Source organism: Melopsittacus undulatus, chromosome 5 (assembly GCF_012275295.1).
Source record: "Melopsittacus undulatus isolate bMelUnd1 chromosome 5, bMelUnd1.mat.Z, whole genome shotgun sequence".
Taxonomy (NCBI): Eukaryota; Metazoa; Chordata; class Aves; order Psittaciformes; family Psittaculidae; genus Melopsittacus; species Melopsittacus undulatus.
Window position 1 is genome coordinate 54,613,915 of NC_047531.1, and position 24,307 is coordinate 54,638,221.

General features: G+C 38.2%; 1 protein-coding gene across 4 annotated transcripts in view; it reads right to left on the bottom strand.

Annotated features, from left to right (window-relative positions):
* The window catches only part of BICD1 (BICD cargo adaptor 1), a 167,638-nt gene continuing 143,331 nt past the window's right edge, over positions 1–24,307 (bottom strand). Inside the window, exons 7-11 of one of the 4 annotated variants that reach the window (XM_034063250.1) lie at positions 18,398–18,715; positions 17,231–17,421; positions 17,064–17,072; positions 5,271–5,346; positions 563–719 (exon numbers count right to left, since the gene is read on the bottom strand). In XM_034063250.1, the coding sequence (XP_033919141.1) occupies positions 632–719; positions 5,271–5,346; positions 17,064–17,072; positions 17,231–17,421; positions 18,398–18,715 (682 nt within the window). In that variant the 3' untranslated portion in view covers positions 563–631. Of the gene's footprint in view, positions 720–5,270; positions 5,357–17,063; positions 17,073–17,230; positions 17,422–18,397; positions 18,716–24,307 lie in introns of all 4 variants that reach the window. The other 3 variants (XM_034063249.1, XM_034063248.1, XM_034063251.1) reach the window with 3 other exon arrangements.

Here is a 24,307-nt window from a genome sequence, read left to right on the forward strand (position 1 = left end):
AACACTTTTGTGCAATAAAAATTGGCCATATGCTGGCCAATGCAACAAGCCTCTTTTTAGTATTAACACAGTCATTCCTCACTTAAGCTATTCCTCTTATTTTTTAAAAATAATATCAGTTAAATACAATTCTCAGAAAAAGAAAAAAAGGAAAGAGACTGCATTTTATAAACACAAAAATCTGGTGCAAATAAAGTGAGAAATAAATATCACACCCTTAATGACAGAAGGAAATTTAAACTGGTTCCTATGGCTGAACTTAGAGGATGTGAGGGCAGAATCTTGTAACATAACTTTTTCTAACATTGGCTTAAGTCTCTCATTACTTCAGAGCCAAAGCCAAGCAGTTGGGAGGAACATTTTTGTCAAGATGTTAAATTTCACTACACTTTAGTTGTGATAGCAAAGTTTGAATACAATCAGAGGAACCATAAAAAGTCTTCTTGGTAGGTTGGGCTCTGTGCTTTGTGTTCTTCTTCTCAACCTTCCCTCAGTCGCTGGAGCAGGGGATATGAATCCAGATTTGTCAATGCAGCAACAAGGCAGAATTGTCTACCCGCTTGCTGGGAACAACCCCAACCTTTGTTGCATGAACTCCACTCTGCATTTTCTCTTATGTTGCGTATGAAGATTAGGGGTAAGGAGGAGGCTTAGAGAGACAGTTGAGAGGGGCACACTGAGAGCTGGAATGTGGCTGCTCTTCTGGAAGAGCATTAGGACTGAAAATCAAAAAGAAAAGAGAAAACATGCGTAAAATATATGGCAAACTTGTTACGTGCATGTAAAAGGTACAGGGCTGGAAACAAAAAGTGGATGAAACCTCATCTCTAAATCTGTATCCTCAGTTACACAGTATACATAAAGAAAATCTTCATGTGCACACATTGAGTGACACCTGGATGCATATATGGAGTGACACAGATATCCTGCTTGCCAGTTCATGTACACAATTGCTGTTTGCATGCTCTGATAAAAAATGCTGCGTGGAGAAACAAATGCATGGCCAAAATGGGAGAATGAATTTGAAGGACAAAATACAGGTGCTATCGTTATGAGAGCATTCAAGATTTTCTATATGCAACTGATTGAAATGAAAGACAGTGCCAGTCCGGAAATCAGGTCTCATAACTTTGTGAAAGTGTGATCTCTTACTGAATGTGACCTACTTACTAGTACAATCCTAATAAAACTGTATAAAACACCAAACCTGTCTTCTCTGAGTAATTTTTCCAAGGCTATAACTATCCTTTTCTTCTGCCATATCCTCCTACATACAGATGGAGATACAGCATCTAAAGGAAGATCTGAATGAGATCTTTGCCTACTCCACTCAAGTGTCAGGAGTGACTGCAGCTACACCCAAAAAGTCTGCATGTACTCTCAAACTTACCCACTCATCAAGAGCCAGCTCCTGGCTTCAACACCTCCTAAGTGTTCAAGGAGCTTAGGAGAAGCTTAGGAGAAGCACTAGTCTTAAGTCCTCTAGAGAAGTGAAAGCTAATTAGAACTTTAACATCACATTCAGGGAAGACAAAGAATGAGGTGATCACGTTACCCTACAAAAACTGCCTTGCTCTGCTCCCTTGCTGCCCCATTTATTTTTTGAAAGACATCTGTAATTGTCAGAAAGGAACTGAAACTCGACAGACATTTTCCTTGCTCATTAGCAGAGATGTGTTTGTCTTTTGGTGTTTCCTTCCCAGCTTTAAAAATAAGCAATACAAGATGTTCATACTCTGAGGGAGAGGACTGGTGAGGAAATGGCCATAATTAAGACTAGCTACATACAGCAATGGCCTGAAAGAGGACCTCTTTGAGATGTAAGATTCTCCTCTATGCAAACGTGCACAACCATAATAACGCTGTTGTCATGACTTCAGTACAAAGTCAGCCTTGACTGCAAATACTGCAATACAAACTACACCAGACTATGTTCAGATTAGGAAGCACTGTATTCAGAACTACATTAGTTTTCACGGTAATTCTGTGTTGCTTCTCTCTTTGAAATACAAGCACATTTCTATGCACAGAAGAAATATAAAACTTTGTCTCACCATTCCCTTTTCAACCCATAACAAATATTGGGTTGTTAGGAAGAGGAAAAAAAATTACAAGGTTAACAGGCACTTTTGAGCAACCCATCACTTGTAGCCCCTGTAGATCTGAGTCTTCTCCTAGAACTCTGTTATACCATCCTTTCTTCAGAAACACAATATATTCAGTTCATTAATGCAGATTAACATAGCAGTATATAAACAAAAATTATATCAGAATCAGCAAGTGACACATGGCATTCAGTGTGCTTTTTATGGCAGTGTAAGTGATTGTGGCAGCAGGTTGTGGAGCTGAGCTATCAGGCATATTAACAGTCATGGGCAGTAGAGGACAACAGGTGAGATGAATAACACAAAGCAATAGAAGGAAATGGAAGAACCTGAAGCTGTTGACTATTAACTAAGAACAAGGAAGAACATTGTTATATTCCCCCCATGGAATATGTGCAGCTTTTAAAATATTTGGTTTGAATAGACATTTCTGTAAACCTCTCTTTAGAGGTTGGTACCATTTGGGGATCTATTAATTCAGTTCCTGAATACAGTCTGTGTCTTTTTTTGTGTTAGTATTAATGTCTGGTTTTAAGCAGCTATTTTTTATCCTCGGCACTCAAAATGCTAATCACATATTTCTAAAATCATTTGGAAAACAGCATGCAAAGCCCTTTGGTGTTAGTAAGTATGCTGTTGTCTGTCTTAAAGATGACATTCACATGCAATATTATCTGGCATTGATTGTAACTGTAAAAATACAGCAATGGCAAATATAATCAGATCAGTGATATTTTCAGAATGCAACTATTTTGCATGCAGTAATATTTTACATTATTTTTTATTTACAACCTATTTTATATAAATTAAAGCATTACTTCTTATTAAAAATTAATATAATTTCGTTTGCAGTATCTGTTTTGGGGAGTTTGATTTTGCTATTATTAATAGGTAACTTGGGTCTAGAGTTTGGCCTCTGACAGGAAAATGAGGTTGTCACTGAATTCAACGTAAACCTGAATGCAATCCAAAGACAGACATGCTTTTTTTAGTACTTGATGATGGAAATATTTTAGTCTTGTCCAATATAGTCCATCAGGCAGGTAGCTAGAGATGCTAGGAAGGGTGAACAGCATACAGTAATTTTCAGGTTACACCTAGATTTGGTTGCTTGCCCCATACTCCTGGAACTAGTAATTGAGGTGATGCATGGAAGGCAGAGTGAGACTTGCATGTGTTATTGCATCAGTTTACTTAAAAAATGTCTTAACAAAAGTTCTCACAGACTCTCCAGATCAGTTTCAAGTTGAAATATGCAGATACAAGCAAAAGGACAGATGTATAGCGAAATAAATTGACTAGATGTGCAATAAATATCTGGTGACACGTGTTAAAGATATGATGTGTCAAGATTTTCATTTGTCTTGAATCTGTTCATAGCTTATCCCGAGAAGTTCACCAAAGCTTACATGCTGGAATCACAATTACTAGAAAATCCAAAGCTACACAAGGCCCACTTGTATAGATAATGGATGAGAGAAATCTCTCAGTATTTGATGTTGAACTTCAGTGGGAATCTGTGTTGTGGTCAGGCATATTAACTAGTTTGAACACAGTTAGACATACTACAGGATGCAGAAAACATCTGTGTGAGTTACTAGTCATAACAAGCTATTGTTTAATCCTGAGTGAAATGCCACTGGGAGGTCACATTACTGCAAGAGTAATGTTAGACTTAAAAAAAAAAAGCATACCTCTTTCTTAAAATGGGCGACTTCAGGGCTTGGCAGAGCTTTAATCTGCCCCATTTAGCATCACCATGTGACTGAAAGCATAGGTGTCATACCAGGAGAGATCGTCAGAGGGCAAGGAAGGGCAGTACAAGCTTCTGTCTTCCTCCTCTGCTGGATTTTAGAAAATCTGAACCTCATTAAGTCTGAAGGAATTCTTTAAATGCCTTCAGATTTTACCCCAAATTTCAAATACTTTAAATAAAGTACTCAGCAACTTATGCCATCATGCTGACTTGCATTACATCTGTTGTTATGCTTCACTGCTCTACAAGGCTGTGCATCTATGTGGTTGAGGCAAGCAAGCCAACAGTCTTAACATATCAAAAACAGTGTGTTGTTTTCACTTCACCAGAAGAGTCTCAGTCTGGTGGTAAAATCCAATAGTGATTTAAGAGTCAGTAGTTCAACTACATATAAAGGTGTTATTTGTGGGATGACTGATCTGAATATTTTAAAAATATTAACCATATTTTAAATTATTATAATTGTTTTCCATATGCCATGGTTTTGATTTGGAAACATGGCAAGAAAAGCCTCTTGAGCAACACTTCCAGCTCTGGTTGTAGCTAATGAGGACTTCCTAGCTCAGGAAGGATTCACGGACAAACCAGAAAACCCTGAGAGTTTCCTTCGGATGTTAGCCCTTTCTGCGGGTTTGTTTGCAGAGTAAGTTAATGCTTGCAGACAAATGTAAAGCAGTACTAAATCAAGTAGGTCTCCCATTCTATGTAGAGCTATAAATCAACTTGGTCACTACAGATCAGGCTAAGGTCTAAAAATAACATGATGTATTTGAAATTAAAATATAGGCGTAAGTGAATACATGCACAGAATGTACTGTGAACGGATAAAGTACTGTAATCTCTTTTTGCTTAGGTCTGGGTTTGTGCCTTGATTAACGCAACCATCTTAGAACCACAATTTAGCCTTTGCACCACGTATGAGCAAGGACACCACAAATGTACTTTTAACAACAAGATTAAGAACTGATTGCAGTGGGTCTGAGTCTCCAGGTCAGGGGGAGCTTCCTGAGAAGTGTCTACTAAAATCTCACAAATGCCTTTAAAATACCACCTTACAAAATGGAAGCCTACACCTATCCCTAAAATAAAAAATCCCAATTTAATTAAACCTATCAAGCAACAAAATATAATCATTACTATTTGACATCATCAAAAACTGCATAAAAAGACCAAATAAGGACTATAAGATGCAACTTCACATTCTTTTCCATATTTTAATATGGATGTAAGTGCATGAATGTTGTGATTCACATTTGTACTGTCACTGCAGAAATTATACCATTCCTCAAGTTGTTAAAAGTTTGCTGTTAGTGACAAAGTGTAGCAAAGAGCTTTTGTATAAGGAAGAGGAGGGGGTTGCAGACCTGCATGCAGCTATGTGCAAAGAGAAGAGAGTTAGTTAAGTTTACCTGACAGTCTGGCAATCTGGCCCCCTGGCTAGTTGTGAGCCGTGTGGCGGTATGGAGGCAGCAGGCTGCTGACAATCTATAAGAAACTGATAAATTAGACATATATACAGAGAGATTACAGAGCAAGGGGTTAGTAACAGTAGTACACAGGCTAACCATCTGATGGAGAGATTTAGTGAGGAATGTGTTCTTGGTTCCTTATTTGACAGAAAACCTTTTTTTCTGATAGTAATATCAGTTGTTGCCTTCTTTTTCTTTTCAGAAACAGCAGTGGAGACATTTTTTTTGTCTTCCCTTAGCATTGGCAAATTTTTGTTTAAACAGCAATAATGGCTATATTAAAAATCTGAATTTAAACCATGTACTTCTCATTCTTCTGCTGATGGTGAAGTTGTTTTGTTTACGTCTAATATAAAAAGTGTCAATGAAGCTACTCAAAATTTCCTCCAGAGAACTTACATCCATACAACAACAATTATAGATGCCATCTCATTATGGCTTTTGATAAAAAACTTGCAAGAAAATATTTGTGAATTCTAAATTGTGCTTGTGAGATTGTTTTTTTTTTTCAGGGAAAAGGAAGAAATTGATGCAGGTGTTTTTCAGTGTTCTGTCTAGATTATCAATTCTCTGCAAAGCAGAGAATAAATCACTTGCAAAGCTGCATTCCAGTTCTTAATTGATTAAATAACAGTAAAGCCAAATAATCCTTTGTTGTTCCATTTTTACTGTGACATTTATAATATGAAGACAGCTTAAAACTCAGTAATATTTGTGGGACTTCATGAAAGTAGTTGAACAAGACAACCCCACTTTCTAGCTCACTAGTTTCAACCAACATTTCCAGATCTCAAGATCTGCTCATTTTCCCTGTGGGGGTCTGGCCTTTCATTCCACTGCCTGCGTGATTCAGATTGTGAAGTAACAGAGTCATCAGGGTCCTTCTGAACATTAAATCTATGGGTGAAATTCTGACCACCTGGAAATCTAGTGGATACTACATTTTGTCTCCAGCAGGGTTTGCTAATCTATCATCCTCTCTGACTGCTTCTACCTGATTCTCAACCTTACTCTTCATTGGAAAGGAGTTACTTTCCCCTGAACTTTAAACATGAGACAACTATGTAATTGGAAATGTACTTGGAAAGAATTTGATTTTGTGTTTTTTAGCTGGTTGATAAAGATCAACATCAGCAATAATTTCTCTTTACAACACAGATGTTTTTGAATTTTGTTTTGTTTTCTATTCTTTGTCTCAATCAAGTGGAAGAATGTGCAAAGGATTTGCTATTTTCTTGAGCAGAGATGACATCAGGTACAAAACAGAGCAACATGCCTTCCTAGCAACACTGAACATCATACACACTATAGTAACATTTCCCTTTTGTACAAGCCCAGAGTGTTTCTCCCTACTTACTACGAAGATCTATGCTGACCTCCAGTGGGTGGAAGCAAGTGTACCCAAAGGCACTTTGACAGGCACAGTTAGTGCTGGCACCATTGTGTCAGAAAGCAGAAATTGAATGAAAGGATACTGTGCCATTTTCTCATTTACTAGGATGGTCACTATAGTCCTTAGTACATCTTTTAGCAGAGGAGTGCAAGAGCTTGCAATGTGTTTGAGCCATGAACAGAAGGGTCTGTCATTCCAGTAGAAAGCTCAATTAAAAGAAGAGATGCCTGGGGGGAGACAAACAGAGCAGGCTAACTTCAGATGGGAAATGATGGTAAAAAAAATAATAAAAATTACTGTCTTACTCTAAACAAACTAATTTGTAGAAGTCCAAAGCAAAATCTTCCTGACAGTTTATATGAGCTAGGCAGTGAGAAAAGGAATACAGAACAGAATGTTTTGTGATGAAAAGGTGAGGACAGGTTTCCTAAATACAGAAATTGTTCCCACAGGCTTTTCCAGAGCAACGCAAATAACTGATTCATGATCCTATTCTAATATCTCAAACATCCTGTGAAGATTTTTATGATGCCTCTTCATCTGCTACATTTGGCAGAATGCATGAATAGAGGGCCAGATTCTGCAAGCTGGATAACAACCATTCGATGTGAGCAAACTCCCCCACCTTCATGTGAAACAACAGTGCTTTCTGGCACCAGCAATGCTCACACAGTCTGTCTAGCACTAACATCAGTACAAAATCTAGTGATCCATGTGACTTAAAATGGCTGAATCGTCATCCTGCATCCTCCAGTAGTGAAGTTTTTGAGGATTATGCCAGGAAAGAGCTAAGCAGAATACATATGGCTTACATATATGCATTTCAAATTCAAAGGAGCTCTTATCTACTTAAGTCCAAGAAACTGTGCCAGAGCTAGATTTATTCCTTCTATACTTAATCTTTTGAAGTATTTTGGAGGGTTTATAATGCTATTCCCTAATGTCATGACAATCATAAAATGATTTCTTTTTACACTGTGTTAAAAGATGAAAACTAGCAGACATCATTCAGTCCTTCCCTTCTATTAAAGAACTTTTGCCTGTGCCAAGTAAATGTTTGTTTCCTTCTGAAATGTTCTGCTGAAGGTTAAAAGTTTCAAAGATGCCTTTACTGATTTTGTGGTTAATGTCACATGCTACAATAACAAGGTAAGAAATACATGCTCTCTTTTACTTCAATAAATACATAAAAAAATTAAAACTGCATTGAAAGAAGCCTGTTCCCAGCATTCTTTACATCTCCAGGAGGTTCAATTGAGCTGCAGAATGAAAGGACTGTTTGCCATTTGTGTAGCAGACACTTAGAGAATAGACACAGATTATACTTTCAGTGTTTCCTTTGAGACCACCACCAAAATGATTAATAAAGTTATTAAATACAGATTATCTTATCTGTCCATCATCTCCAGTTGCTGTAAGGAAATAAACTACTGGGGGCGGGGAGTGAGCTGGCTGAAGTCCTTTTGCGTTCTATGAACCTATAACCAAGAAACTAAGTTCAGTGACCATTTCAGCCACAAAAGGCAAAGAAGAGCTATTGCACACAAAAATTCATACGCCAGTTTTCACTGAATTATGCAGGTCTTGAGTCTGTAGAGATCCTGTGTCAGTATCAGACAATGCTCACCACTGCATCTGTTGGAGCTTTGAGACTTGACTCAGGCTATACGTTAGGCCTGTTCATATTTTCCAGTTTTTGACATTTTAGCCATTGGCTGGCAACAGTGGTGTAAAGGGCTCGGAGGTTTCCTCTCACACAGTAGCCAGTGCTAATTTTCCTTTGAAATCTAATGCCTAGTCCTAATCAGCTCCTGATGTAAGAGCATTAACAGTACCGGCCTCAGAGAAGCTACATCTGCTTATATGAGGACTGAATATGCTGCTATAAATTATCTGCTGAGAGCAAATCTCGTTAAAAAAAAAAAAAACATTTTCCTATGCTTCCTTTTGACTCGGCCACAAAACCAACACATTTCCCTCATGTCACAAGGTGTACTTTGCCCTCCAGTCTGTGAACTGTGTGACTCTTATCAACACAGGCCTGCTTAACTGGGTTATTAGTGTCTGAGAAGTGGGCATGCCTTCTGTTGACATCAGCAATGTCCTCAGTGAAAAAACTACATGCAAGCATTTTCAGTCCCATCTGCTCAGGAGCCAGCATACTTCAATGAAATATTTCAGCACATTTTGACACTCGGTAAATTACTAATCTCTACACAGTGCTGTCAAAGACCAAGACTAGTAAGAATCCCAAGACAAGCATTGGGGATGCTCAAAATGAGTAACCGATACATAAAATACTTTTAACTGCATCTAGATCAGTTACTCAGTGGAGAATTTTTTTCTCTTTAATCTGAAAAAGTAAAATTGAGAGTCAAAGAACAAATCAATCAAACATTTTTTTACAGGTAGTGTTCCATATTTTGTATTTCTAATATGAAAAACATTGGGAAAAATCTTCTTGATAAAAGAAAAGCTGTCAAAACACTTCTGGCAAAATGTGAGATTGAGGCTTTTCCAGTCTTTTAAAGGAAACTCTCTCCTTAGTGTCCTGTTGACCATCCCAGGCCAACAGGAAGTCTTTATTTCCTAGCTAAAAAGTTTTGAGTTATCTCACTTTGCATCATACTACCCAATGTCAACTGAATTTGCTCCAAAAAGTTTGAGGAATTCGGTAACATGTCATGAAGATATTATTGACAATTACTTGTAAAGAGAAGCTGTCTCCATTTATATGGTAATGAACTGTTTTCTTCCTCAGGATGTCCATTTAATGGGAAAGTATGAATAGTTAATATCATGAGTCAGAAGTATTGGACAAAGAACAAATCAGTAGTCCTCTAGTTGTGCACAGGCAGAAACATGCTGCATCACACAGCAAAACCTACAAAGACAATAATCAAACTTCTCTACCCAAAAGTGGGGAACAAGTAAAATTTCCAAACCCATGAGAAAAAAGTAAGATATCAAGAAGAATGGGGCAGAGGATACTAAAACACTTGGCCAGGTGGCTGAGTTGAGATTTGTAGAGATGCTTTCAAACTGTAATCTTGCATGATGAGGGAAGTCCTAAAACAATTTATATCCAGAAGCGCTGAGAACATAAGTTTATACAATTACTTTACTAGCTGATTTCACATATAATTTATTTCTGTATAATGGATGCCAAGAAAACTCTGACCTTCTTTAAGGTCAAGAGGAACTTCAAATGGTAATGGTTATTGCAAAGAACAGCTGGTGAGAGGACAGCTGTGGCTTACCTTCAGAAAAAAACACAAACAACGGTACAGGTCAAAGATTAGAAGAGTCTTTCTCCCTTCTCCTACTTCCATGATTAGTTTGGGATCTGCCCAATGTGCCCTATGCACAGCCCCAGCTGGCCAGCCTGGATGCAGCTCCGTGTTTCTGCAGACTGTCCTGAGAAGAGGATTACAGTGGAACAACCACATAGGTTCCACATGAAGTCTGACTGGCCTTAGCAACCCCAGTTCTCTCACAGCAGGATTGACTTGGGCTATCCTGGCCTGGGAACAAAACGGTCAGCACAGGGGGACTGAGCCATGTTACAGAGCCATGTTCTGGCACAGCTAGCACAACTAGCATGCAGGTAGCCTAATAAACTTTACCAAGTACAAATTAGCTCCTGCACAGACATTTTTCAGTACCCACATTCTCTGAGTTTTCCCACTGAGTTTTACCTCTGTTCCCATTAAACTGAATAACAGATCATTGATTGGAGATAGAGGAATTTATCAACCAATCATCAGTTTGGCTTACTTCATGATAAAGCCGATTTAGTATGAAATTTCTACGTCAAGTCTTGCAAATAGCCAGGTAACTCATCTTAAGGTTGTTATTCAGATAAACTTGGTGTCTTAGGTTACAGCTGGTTGGAGAAGTTTCAACAACTATGAATTCTTCTACTACTTATTTCTTAGTCTTCCCCAGAATTGAAGAACAAAGTTTAAGAGATGTAAGCATGTTGCTGAACTCCCGTTTGCACACAGATCTGGGGGAATCAGCAGTATCTACATATTGCATTAAGATGCAATAGGCCAGTAGTAGGATGCTTCTAAAAATCCTTGTCTCCTCTCATCTCCACATGTTCATTCTTTTCCTTGCAAAGGTCCCACTGTTTCTACACTTCCAAGCTGACAGAAGCTTTCTTCTGCTCCTCCTACTCTCAGCTCTTTACCTTCAGGACAAGGTCAGACAGCAAAAACATAACAGAGAGCCTCCTGTTAAATGCTTCTCAGGAATAAGAGCCGGTGATTGAGTTTTTTTGGAACAGGTAGGGGACTTAATTACTATTTTCTTATAGGATTTAGAGAAACGCTATCTGTCTTTGTAATTTTTACAAACTAATTCATGGAGCATTACTAACAGCTTTGTGCACTACCTGACGCATTGCACAGACAGACATGGTTTAGTAGGTCACTGATTCAGTGGGTTTCCAGAACATGTCAGGTTTCTTGGCTATGTTCTAGTGAGTTATTTCTTCTATACAAGAGCTACACTACACAGAATGTTTCCCCCTTATTTTCTTATTCTGCATGACTGGATTTCTACTCTCTCTTCCAACATGAATTATGTTCAACCTAGAGAGCTGGTCCACCATCAGTCCATGTGCTTCAGCAGCAATGTGACTGCAAGCTCAAAGTACAGTGATAAAGCTGTATCCCAGCCTTGACCTTTGCTGTAGCTCATATTAAGAATAATTAAAGTAGTGAAAGACATTTTTCTCCAGTCACAGATTAAAAACATTAAGACTTTCCTTATCAGCTCTGTAGGCTTTTCCACACTTTCTATATCATGATGTGTTTATGTTATTTTCCAAAAGTTTTTTGTGAATGTTTTAGATAATTCCTCATTAAATCTACTGAGATGCTAAATAATGGGTTAGTAAATAGCAGAAATGGAAATGGTAAAGGATGAAAATATATATTCAGTTCCTTTCTTTTATACACAGTTCATAAAAAGCACATTTAGAAAGGTCTGATGATTCATGAAATACTAAAAGACACACACATTTTAAACATTTCAAAAGAGGAAGAGAAAGGCCTTAAAAATACAGAAATCATCACCCTTTTGTCTTTGCATTTACCCATCTTTCATGGAAATGTAAGTGTCCAGGATGCACTTCAGATGACCACAAATACATCCACACCAAAAATATTTGCACTATTTTACAGCTAAAGAAGGACCTGAATTCAATCCAAAAACTGAAGTCAGTGGGAACAGTGACTTTAGTAGGCTTTGGAAGAAAGACATTAAGGTACAATTATAAGGTTTCATAGCCCTAAAAATGCAGACAGGGACATACTTACAATCAGGGGTACTAGTCTTGATTAAAGAATTGCTGGTGAGCTTACTCCATAGATCACAACAGCCCAAGGAACTGCTCTATTAGAGAGCTAAAATATCAGCATGTCTAATTTAAACAGACTCACTTCAGCTTTGTCTGTTTTATGAGATGAGAAGCACAATATTGAACATTCCTGTTTATCTGAAGGTAAAAATCAGTAAGTCATGAAACCACATTAAACCTTGTCATAAAAGAAGATAAAGACAGATGGGTTTGTTATCAATATAAAAATATTTCAATAGCTGTTTTAGTTAATTGATAAGACTGGATTCCAAAGCCCTAAATTTTCACAGAGCAATAAATATCTGGTGACACGTGTTAAAGATATGATGTGTCACCTGCATACCTGATTAGTTAGGAAACACTAGAAGTCTAATAAAGATTTTACTGGAGAACTTTAACAAATGATGCTAATATTAACCATTCCATCCAGCAATGACATCATAACTTAGATACAGAGAGAAAAATGTCAATAACCTTTTAATGAAAATATACAACAGTAAAGCATGGATTTCACTGCAATCTTTTTTTTTCTTTTTTTCTTTACTTTTTTGAGAAAGTGATTGGTGTTTCTATTAAAAATAGGTTTTATATTGGAACTGCTTTGTTTATATAGTGAAAAATACCAATAGAAATTAAGTGAAACTTGTAGAACTGCAGTGAATTCATGCTGTAATAGCTAAATTATATTGATCAGCATGAAATGTATGGTTTTGGTCACATCAGTGGTAACTGGAAAGTTAAACGCAAAAGAGGAAAAGCATAGAGCAAAAAGGTCCTGTTCACAGTGGCACCAAGAGGTAAAAGTACATTTAGCCAGCTGACTTCTTCATCAGTTACAGCTAACTAATGTCCTTGGCAAAGATACTGTTTCAAATTCAAAACGGCCTCCACAAGGACAATGTACCATGCTTGAAATGGCATAAATATACAATGCTCATTAAGCTCAGTTAAATGAGCATAACAGATGCAGGACATGGCCCCAAGAGCAGAAAAATATATACATATATCTGTATATATGCACTAATACTGCTCATTAAACAATGAACACATATATACACAAATATGGCACACGTTTACAAAACCCACAGAAAATAGAACAATGCAGAACAAAAAGCGAACACAGATAATAATAATGATGATTGAATTATCCTTTTTGTGAAGAGCATCATGTTCATGTAAAAAGAAAAAACACAAACAAAAAACCCCAAAAAAAGCCTACACCTGACTTTAAAAAAATCTGTTAAAAACACATAAGATCCATTTTTCATAGAGTGGAGTAATAGATTAGATCACTACTGCATGAGCTCTGCAATAGCCAGTAGCCTGCCTGATTACACAAGCTCAGAGACATTGGGCAGGTACAGGGTCACCATCAACACAAGTATATTCTCCATAGATAAAAATGCAACACATTTATGGCCAAGGACTCAGAAGAACTACCCATGGATCTCTAATGGGGCAAAGGTCAATTTGCACTCGGACTGCAAACTTGAGTTGTCAGAATGAAGTGGTGGGTTTTTAAAAAACAATGGCTCTGACAAGCTTGCATGTTGCAGCTGCTTTGCATTGCTTGGATGAAGCAAATCGGACTTAGCTGACTGAGGAATTCAGAGCAGACTAACCTGACTAGTTAAATATCATATGGATGCATATCTTGTTTAGTAGTGGTGGCTCAGTTAACTGCTCTCCCTGCTTTTCAAGAACAAATTGTTCCACTTAATGTACAGATATATACATATTGCTCATGAACTAGAATTCAGAATAAAATTGTGTAACACAAAATCATCATAAAAAGAGGTCTCTAGATCCTAGTTATGGTGATTTTCTTTTTCATTAAACTATAACACTGCTTCACAAAGGAGAAGCAAGAAATATTTAAAACTGTTCCCTGTGTGACCTGAACAATCAAAGATCTACAAAGCATCCTCCTAGCAAAATTCAGATCTGAGCTGAGTGCTCCTCAAAGGGCTTCTTCCACAATATTTTTTTAAAAAAAGAAGCTGTGCTTTCATCTATGTTTACATTTCTATGAGTCCTGCTGTTTCAAAATTGAGAAGTACTTAAAAAACCAAAGGTGAGGTACTGAATATGCTTATAGCAGCAAGGCTTAGAAATACGGGAGGAACTTTGTGACAGTGGCACTTCAGTTCAAAAGCAAAGCTAGAACTATTTTTGGCAAAATATTCCTAAATAAACAAAATATGTGCACAGCTAAAGACCTTGCATTTAAACCCTTTTCACCACAAAATGAAAGGAGACAGAAACCTGCTGTCCAAAGTTTATTCTCTCTACCTTTCCAACGCTGTAAGGTACAAAGTCTCACCTCTGCTGACAGCTGCTGCTGCAGAGAGTGGTGTCAGTCTAAGCCTCCCTCAATCATTTTCCAAACCCCTTCATTCAGAAGAGGGGAGGGGCAAAGACAGCTTTATTTCCTACTAAGGGCTTCTACCCATAATACCCTTTTGAAGATGCTTTCCCATATATACATGCTGCCTAAACAAGATGAAAAAGCAAGAAAGAGGAACTGAAGACAAGAATCTTGTCCTACATAATAATTTCCACTTTAACATTATTTTAAGAAAAATTTATAAGAAGGAACATGAGCTTCTGTTTACATTTTTGCAGAACATTTCTGATAATCATATCCTAGATGCTGCACTTTGAAAAAGCTCAAAATCCAGAAAGAAAATATTAAAACAGCAGTAGAGGATATCCCTCATCCCTTGATGATGAGGGAAGCCGAGAAATCATATGGGTGAAACATTCACTTGAAGGAAATTGTTCCCAAATTTGAAAGAAAAAAAAACCCAATCAAACAAAACTTGTTTCAATTTAATTTAGGCTTCAATCAGTCTTACTGCACTCTTGAGGACACATAGAATCATAGAATCAGGTAGGCTGGAAAAGACCTTTAAGATCATCAAGTCCAACCACTACCCCAGGACTGCCAAGTCCACCACTAACTAAACCATGTCACTGAGGGCCTCGACTACACGTTTTTCTAACACTTTGAGACGATGATTCTACCACTTTTCCTGGGCAGCCTGCTCCAATACCTGTTTATATTGTCTGTGAAGAAGCTTTTCCTAATCCTCAAGCCAAGCTACATTCTGCTCCATACTGCTTGAATTTGGATGCTGCTCTTTTACAACCTCTCTGATGGAGAAGTAGTTGTGGGTTGCTACATTTCTTGCTGGCTTTCTTGACTGCACAAATCATCTGAGAACAGAAACTCTTTCTGATACGAGGCTTTTAAACATTCCCTATAAAAGCAGCAGAATAACATCCTTCACTCTTCCTTACTTTCACGAAACAGATAATTAGACAGATGGCAAAAAACTTCTACTTGGTGCATCATTCCTTTGATTTTTTAATAACAGTGAGAAATCTTCCAGAAAATGTTAAGAACAATGCTGAAAAATTTCCTACCTAATCCTCAAGCTGATTCTAACACGGGCCCTGTGGAATTTGAGAGCTCAGAAAAATCTCTGGTTCTAACCTTCCAGTGTCTCAGGCTGAACCTAAGGCCATGTAATGACATAAAATTCTGACAAATGTGTTCAGAAAGACTGAACTGAGACTGCTGTAGATTCATAAGAACAATTGCAACATAAATCAGTAAATTTGAAGATTACATATTTTATCATTTTACTAGCAATTTTGCAAAAAAGTAAACTGTTATAGCATAGTTATTTTTTAACTCATTACTTCCTCCAAGCACTAAACTGCATTTACAGTATATAGTCAGGGTTCTACACACAAAGGTCATCCAGTCCTTGGATTAAAATCTAGTTCTCCTTGGCCTGACACTCTCATGGAAAGTACAAATACAGTTAGAGGAGTCATGTAAGTTTTATGCTAGAAGATTGTCATTTTGGGGCAACCTGGGGAGTTTGGCTATATAGAAAATACGAAATCCAGTCAGTCCTTTAAAGAGATTCAAGTGTCAACCAGAAAGCAAATCATCCTTACTCTGTTGTAGGATAAAGAGGAAAGAATTCAAGAGAAACTGCCAGTATTTAGGAAACAGATTCCTTTTGATGGGGTAGAAAATTAGCATGTGGCCTTCCGCTGCCAATGGAATACCAAGGCACTGCTGAAAGATCAGTACCATTTATTTTACATATTTTAAAGTCTTCGCTTCTTTCCCCATCACAGCCTTTTTCTCCCCAGGAGCCAGCTCTTTGATTTATTTGCTGTAATACTCCTTAGGAAAATGTCTTGTTCAGACTCTGCAGTTTTACACTTGTTCTCTGAGTGGGTGTTACTTGCATGGCATTACTCAAAGGCAGCTGTGATATTGCTGGCACTGAATCAGAGAGATAATGTTCTGTAGGGTATTGCTCAGCTTTCCAGAATAAACATTTACCTGAGCAGAAACCACTTTATGGGTTTTAGCTTTCATATTTTCTACATATGGGGGTTTTTGCATGACAAATTTCAAAACAAAAAATGAAAACATTTATCATCAGGCAAGAGTGTGCACATTTAAAGGTTCTGCTCAGGCATAGAAGTAAAATAATTATCAGTTTGTTGTCAGAAGAAAGATGTCACAACCTTTGAAATGGCATGCCAGTTTGCATTTCCTTTCTACGCCTTGTTCACAGTGGATACTACATTTTGGCAGGAAACAAAGAGCAAAAGCTTCCTGCAAAGATAAACTTCATGACTCAATTTATATAAACTAAACCTTCTGTGATTTTAACTTTATCATTTAGAAAAAAAATGATTGAATCCTCCAGGGCAAGCAGAAGATGGATGTTGTGTAGGCTCCTGCACATTGCCAATCACTTCCTTGCTGGTCCTTACACATCTGACTCCTCTGTCCCATTTGGTTTATGACTTCCATGGGGCCTACCAACACAATCACCAGCCTAAGCACCACCCAGGTGCAGGGGTGCAACCTCTGTGGATGCCTGTGGGACATAACCCACCGATACCACAGCAGGACTTCCCCCACTGCATCTGGAACCAGTTTGGGCTGCTGCCAGCAGAATGTCATCTCCTGCTACAGGAGGAGACATTTTGCTTTTCAGGTCTCAAGAAGATGCCCAAATTAGATTGCGTCTGCAGTGCTGGGAGAATCCCCTGCTCTGCTAACCACTCAGCACCACATGCACCCAAGGAAAAAATGTTTACCTGGTGTGGCCACGGTTAACCTTTTTTCCTTGCTGAGACGGTGCCCATGGATGAATTCACTCATGGAAGGGGGGCCCCTCAGAAGATATGATTCTGTGGAGGTGGGATGAGGGGGGGCTCTTAATAATTTCTGGAGGTAGGTCCCTGAAGTCCTGGGATGGCTCTGATCACAAAGGGAAGGTGAGAATAGTCTTGCAGGAGATCCAAGAAAAATACATATGGAAACAAAAGAGTTTTACTTTAATTACCTTTCAAAGCCTCACAAATGACAACATCATGCTAATTTGCTTAACTGATAAAAAAACTAGTGTTGCCACCCCATGTCATTTCCACAGCAGGGCACTTTGCCTGCATTGGAAATCCTGGTTCATATTAGGGGAGGAGGAGATGAGGTTGAGCTATATCTCAGCATCCTGGAGTTGACATCTACAAGGCTCCCTGAATGTTCTCTTGATTCTGCATTGTGACTGGAGCACACAAGATAAGGGACTTATTATGTAGGACTTCTCTAAAAGAGAATCCTCTTCATCTTCAGAACTGTGGAGATCCCCACATCTGTAGAGCTTTGGCAGGGCAGTCACAAGGAAAGAACTCACTGCTTGAACAGCAAAATATTTGCATTAGGTTATGAATGGCAGCCAACCCCCTTCAAGAGATTGCTTGCTCTCATGTAGAAAAATTGATCTGAGTGAACATACCCATGCTCTTTTCGTACTTATAAAGAACAAGTGAGCACCAGAGCTTAACAAAGAGATGCAGTTTCTCTTGTGTTAAGCACTGAAATGCTCATGGAGCACAATCCTTTTTTTATTTCAGATGCTCATTACAGAAAACCTCAAGAAACACTTAAGGAAAACTTGTTAAAGAAAATACATTCACGCTGATATTAAAGACATACAAGATGCACTGAGACACTGACAGAATATAGCTCAAAACACTGCATTAAAGAGGAGGAAATGACATAGTGAGCAGGTGGATCAGAACCACATGTTGCCAGGCTTTGAATTTCATATTCACATCCCCCCCACCTCCTTTCCCCCAGTAAAATAATGGAAAGAAAAAGAACAAAACGATAATAAAAAAAGAATTATAATGTTTACAATTCAGTGAACGACTTAATGAAAGTCTGGCCACTGCACTGTACTGTAAAGATCACTGCATGCATACCTTTTCCTCTGAGTGCCACTGCTGACCAGTAAGTTTGGTTGCTGTGGGCCCTGACTATGCAGGAGGAAAGTGTCTATGCTTGGCACGGTGGCTGATGCCTCCTCACTTACTTTAGGGCTGCCGATCTTGCTCTTTCCAAGCTTGCCTTTGCTGCGTCGGGACTGCTCATGGTCGAACTCTAAATCCTCCAGTCGCTGAGTAAGGGCAAGTTTTTGCTGGATAGCCATGCGCAACAGAGAATTTAGGGTCTTCTTCTCGTCCTCCGCAGCTGCTAGCTGTCGCTGCATCTCATCCAGCTGCGTGACATACTCATCACACCTGAGAAGACAAGGCAGAAATATGGGGAACTGATGCAAGAACCAACCCTACCAGTGACTGCATTCCTGGACTGCAGTTACAGGGGCAGATCCTGACCCAAGCTTTTGCCAGACCTAATCCTGGAAGCAGATAGCCAGAATTCTTCCATTCCCACTTTGAATGAATGTAGACTTGGATCTGAATACCATCACTTCCTGTTCAGCAAAAGAACTTGTATCTGTAATATCAGAGGAGCCTACGACAATGTAGTATGTTTCCAATGTAGATAAAGAGCAATTGGAGGGTAGGTTTATTGTTGTGGAATAATATCCAGATTATTCCACAAATAACAGTACTGGGTGCTGGTTTTGCTAATCCATGTCTACTAATTAGATAATATTATTTTCCATAGACAGTACTATCCACTTCAACAAAACATTATAAAAAACAGTGAAAAAAAGACTGCAAGTACTTTGAATGCTTGACATAAGATTCTGTGAAATCAAAAGCCCTCAGTTGTTTAGCATTGTTAACTGATTAGAGAGGCGCTATTCAAGAAATCCCACACCTGGAAGTTATTTCACATTTACTGTTGAATTTCTTGGAAGTGTGCTTAAGTATCCATTGCTATGGTCACCTACTCCTTTTTAACCCTCAGCCTCTTTTACCTGCATGAAAAACTGCTTTTTCTTTTTTTCATTTGATTTAGATCTCTCTGAGACAGATTTTGAAATAAAACTAGCCTTATGATTTTGTTAGCACTGAAGGCTGAATTCAATTTAGTTCCACCCTAAATAATGATTCCTAAAGTTAACAGGAAGAGCAAGGCCTATCAGGGTAGTCTTCATCACTCTTTGAAGTGAAATAGCTTCAGTTTGTGAACAGTAGACCAGCTAATCAGTAAGAACCAAGACTGATAAACGTATACAAATGAACCACAGCAGTACTGTCTGACCTTTGGACATTTGTGCCAACATCCAAGATTTTTTAATGTGAAATGTTGCCGCTTTCACCAAATCTCCTCCCCAAATGACCTGTATAAATCTAAATAGCTTTGCTATGCAATTACAGTAGTGTAATGGATGAGGATTTAACATTACCAGTATCACTCAGAAAACAAGCATAGAAAATACTTTTCTTCTCAAAATCTGTGATGCAATAAACTTTTGAATTATTGCAGACTGAGGGGTGAAAATAATTTCTGTGAAACTTTAACCTTCTCCTTGGGAAACAGAAATAAAGTATACTAAAAAATTCATTGTCATTCTTCACACACACTCCCATATATATATATATGTATATCTCACTCTCCTTTTGACTAATTCCAGCACTGGAAGCAAAATTCCTAAGTCAGACATAGTTACATCTACAGTTTCAGTATTATCTTTTCCTCTACAGGACCTTAATAAGCACAACTGTCTCTAGTCAAGCTTTGGGGAGATATTTGTGAAACATTTGGCTTAAAACCAACTTGTACACCTATTTCTGCTCCAGGCCATGAGATGTCTATTCATGCTTCACCCAGCTTTTTGACAGAGGCATTAGAATGAAATCAGCATTCTGGAGATTAAATTAAATTAATTTGAAATAGGAATTACTATAAAGTCTGTGTTATCAGCGTTTTAAAGGCTCATTCTTGTAACCAGGTGGATTCTGTATCCATGTCCCATATTCTCTCCTGGCTTCCTTTTTGTCTAGGAGACACCTCTTTTTTTCCAAATGTGTTTTCTGTTGAAAATGTTAAAAAGTAACAATTGCAGCAACACCTCTAGCACAGTGCCACTAGAAGAAGGAACTGCTTTGCTTTACTATCACAATAAGCCAATTTTTATTTTGGAAAAAGATTGGTTTTCTCAGGCTTTAGGATGTGTTCTTGATATTTAGGCATCTGCTTTGTAAAACAGCATAACTGAGCAGTGAAGAAAAAAGTTCCATGAAGGTGGAATACTAAAACAGACTTAGACAAACCTGCTTTTCTTTACCTGCTATGAACTATATAGCAAGGTAGCCCTAGAAACCTGGATATACTATATGCTGATAGCTGACCTCATACTCTAGACAAAACAAATCTTTGTTAATATAACATTTTCCAACTGCTGTGATTAATTATAGTCCCATCCTAGAAGTTTCCCCAAAACAGTGACCCCACATTTTTGGCAGTCCACCACAGTGTTTGGCTGGTTCCAGTCATCTGACCTCCATTATGACTCCAAGTTTCCTATTATTTTTCACAAACACATGGTCCATTGTCTCTATGTTTTGTTGCTCAAGCATGTGGGGTGCTTTGAGAAACAGCATTCAGAAAGGTTAAACCTAGATCAGTCCATAATTAACTTCAGAAACTGCTGAATTAACAGACTCATTTCACTGAAATATTCCCTGCTATGTGCAAGTGTGGGATAAAATGAAAAATGTTTTAATTAAAAAAGAAAAAAAAAAGCATTGCACACATCATATTGCCTTTTTGCCCACACATTTTATAAACACTCCTGAAGTTTCAACAGCATATTGAGGAAGAAAAAGATTAAGAGCTCCTAAGAGAGATGAATTCTGGCATGGCACAGACCACTGTGGACCAAGCTCCAGGATACAACAGGGCTCTGATTTGGGCTTTCTGAGGCACTCAGAATACTAGTGAACAAAAGAGTTAGGTTATTTCCTCTTGAGTCAGAGATATTCCCCAGTTTCTCCCTTGCCTCAGGACAGGTTTAATCTGCAAGTGACTATTAAACAAACAGTGCTGTTATCTTGCTGTCTGCTGGACTACTTATCACCAGCACAAAAGTCAAGATTTCACCTATTTCTCTTGTCTCAAAAAGGAAGCAGACAGACACATAAGCCCGCTTACTTCATATGAATTAATCCAAGAAGCTTATATAGCAGTTTAAGGGATTTATAGTTCCATCTATCTCTCATCTAGGAATGCAAACCAAATACTGAGACGGTCTTATGTGTAATTTAGGTAACATAAATCATAGCCAAGCTTAAGCTAAAAACCAGTGATACTGACAGATCCCTGCTTTAGCCATATAAGTATAATACGCTTCTGTTAATAAATGCTTTCTCATCTAGGACCTGTCCAAACTTTCTATTTCATCTCTTTAGCACAATTCTTTAAACAGTAATCATAAGAAAATGTCTTGATGGATGGAAAATAGAGTCAATGCATGTGGCGTCAGGAATGCGGCAACCTAACAGGTCTTGCTCTCTCCTTTTGAGTAACTCTATTTAGGCTGGGAAAGCAAGTATGTGCAGGGACAGTAAAAATAGCTTTCTGAATCCCCTTAAGTTTCTGCTTTAAAAATAGTTCCTTCTCTCCTTCAGCATGAGACTTCCCTTCCTCTCCCAGGGCAATCCATACTCTAGGCTGGGAATCTAATGTTCTAAAGACTGCTTTTCATTTGCCCTCTGGATGGGAGTTGACCACCTGTCTCTTCACAATCCCACAGCTCCCAGCCTGGGTCAGCAACTCAGGGTTGGAGTGAGAGGAAATAAGAGGAGGGGCAGGAAAAGCTCTCACCGCTTTTTCTGGCCTGGAACTAGCAGAAGCAGGCCAGGATAAAATAACCAGGGTAAAAGCAGGAGCTGCAAGTCTGGTGGACAGCACATGACTCTGGCATTGAACAGGAACTTCAAATCTGCTCTGCCAACCCCATATATCCCACAGAAAAGAGGTTTTATACACTATTGCTTTTTCTTTTTTGAGGGAGGTATTTGGGAAAAAGAGAGTTTGAACAATATTGAGGACAACTCGAGAGGTCTGAAGTGAGTTCAGAAAGCGATCACAAGGGTAACGAAGAGGGAAGGATAAAGTTGTAAGGATCAGAAACAGATTTTGGATTGGGAAAAAAACAGTCCCAGAAGGAAAAATAGCAAAAGTAGAAGTATGAGCAGGACAGAAGGACTTTTGAGGTGGAGGAGAGAAAAACTGAAGAAATAACTTAAGGCATGGAAGGATGAACAAGTGTCACAGAAAAACAAAGGAAAAGGATGCCTCCTGCTTTCTGCATAGGGGAGCTCCAGAGAAAAGTGTCATCTTTGCTGTTCAGACCAGAAAAAACTGTGCTGTGCTTATAAGATGATACGATCTTTATCCAGTGCATTTGAAGAAGAAACTTTACAGTTCAGCATCAGAATGAACATCAATTTGGGGACCAAATGAACAGAAAAGAATGGCTTATGAAGGAGAAAGGCTATTGTTCTATCAAACAGTATATGAAATTATTTTCAAATCTATAATATAATTCTACTATCAGAGAGATATTCTTCCTACAGTACAAATTCAGAAGTACCATGTGATGTAGGATAACCATGGAAACCGCTGTTTTATTCAACAGAAGACTAAACAATTGCTTTTTTATAGTGAAGGTTGCTATTGCATCTAGTGTTACTGCATGGAGAATCTTACAGTCTTTTTCAAATGGATTTCTCCAGCAGACATCTAGAGTATATTAGCTCTCTGTCATTTAAACAAATGCTGTTCCAAATGGACTATTCAGTATAAGTCAATTATTTGAACATTTAGGAAAATTGATTTAATTATAAAGGCCATAATATTAAAGGCTAATGAAGAAAAAGGAATATTTTACAACAGAAAAATCTATAGGAGAACACTTACGTTCATGACCTTGCAGTGAATTACTTTTTATACCTGTGCTCAGAAAACACTGAGCAAAATTAACGACCTCAAAGGCAGGGATATATTTCACAGCCCATACACTGTGTATTTAACCATTACTGTATGGAATTTACCAACAACAGCAGATGCTTTGGATGGGCTTTATCTCTACTAACATTAGACATTTACAAAGTAGAAATCTGTAACTCAGCAAGTCACCAAATTCCCTTTACCATTCATAGAACAGAAACCTATCATCCTCTTCAGTAACAACTTCTAAAATTTTGTAGTCTTTTTTAACTTGTAGGTAGATGGTTTATGCTTCATGCAAGACCCTTGTTTGCTTTGTGCTCATGATGCCACTCTTTTCCTCTGAAGTTAGTCTTATAGAGTTATATAGTTAGGAAGTGTTATACAGTTAGCACATTCACATATCTCCCAGAGTAATGACCTTGCAAATAAACATCAACACATGCATTTTGAATATACACACCCAACTTTCCATTCTAGAAGGAAATCTTCAGATGCCAATGAAATCAATAGAACTACCTTGGTTCACACCACATGCTAAGGTTCTTAATTTCAATTATGGCACTACTCATACTCTTCTGACAATGAACCTGTGATGAACTTGTACACAGCACCAATGTCATGGCATGTATATGTCCCTTCTCCTTTTTTTCCACCTCTCCCAGCTGCTGCAGCTACTGTCACTAAGCAACAGAGGACCTCAGAAAGCTGGAAGAGGTGAGATGGCACCTACATACCATATGCTGGGGAGAAATTGGCAAGAGGCACGAAGACATCTTATCGCTTATGGGCTAAAGGACTAGCAAGAAATCTGCCTTGTGTTTGAACACAAGATAGGGAAAAAGCCTTGATAACCTGAGGATACTAATTTCCATGCATATTTGGGAATTAAGAATTTTTTGAGGAAACTGTAGGATGTAAAAAAGAAATAGTTTTAGGTAACCTTTTATAAAGCAGCTAAAAAC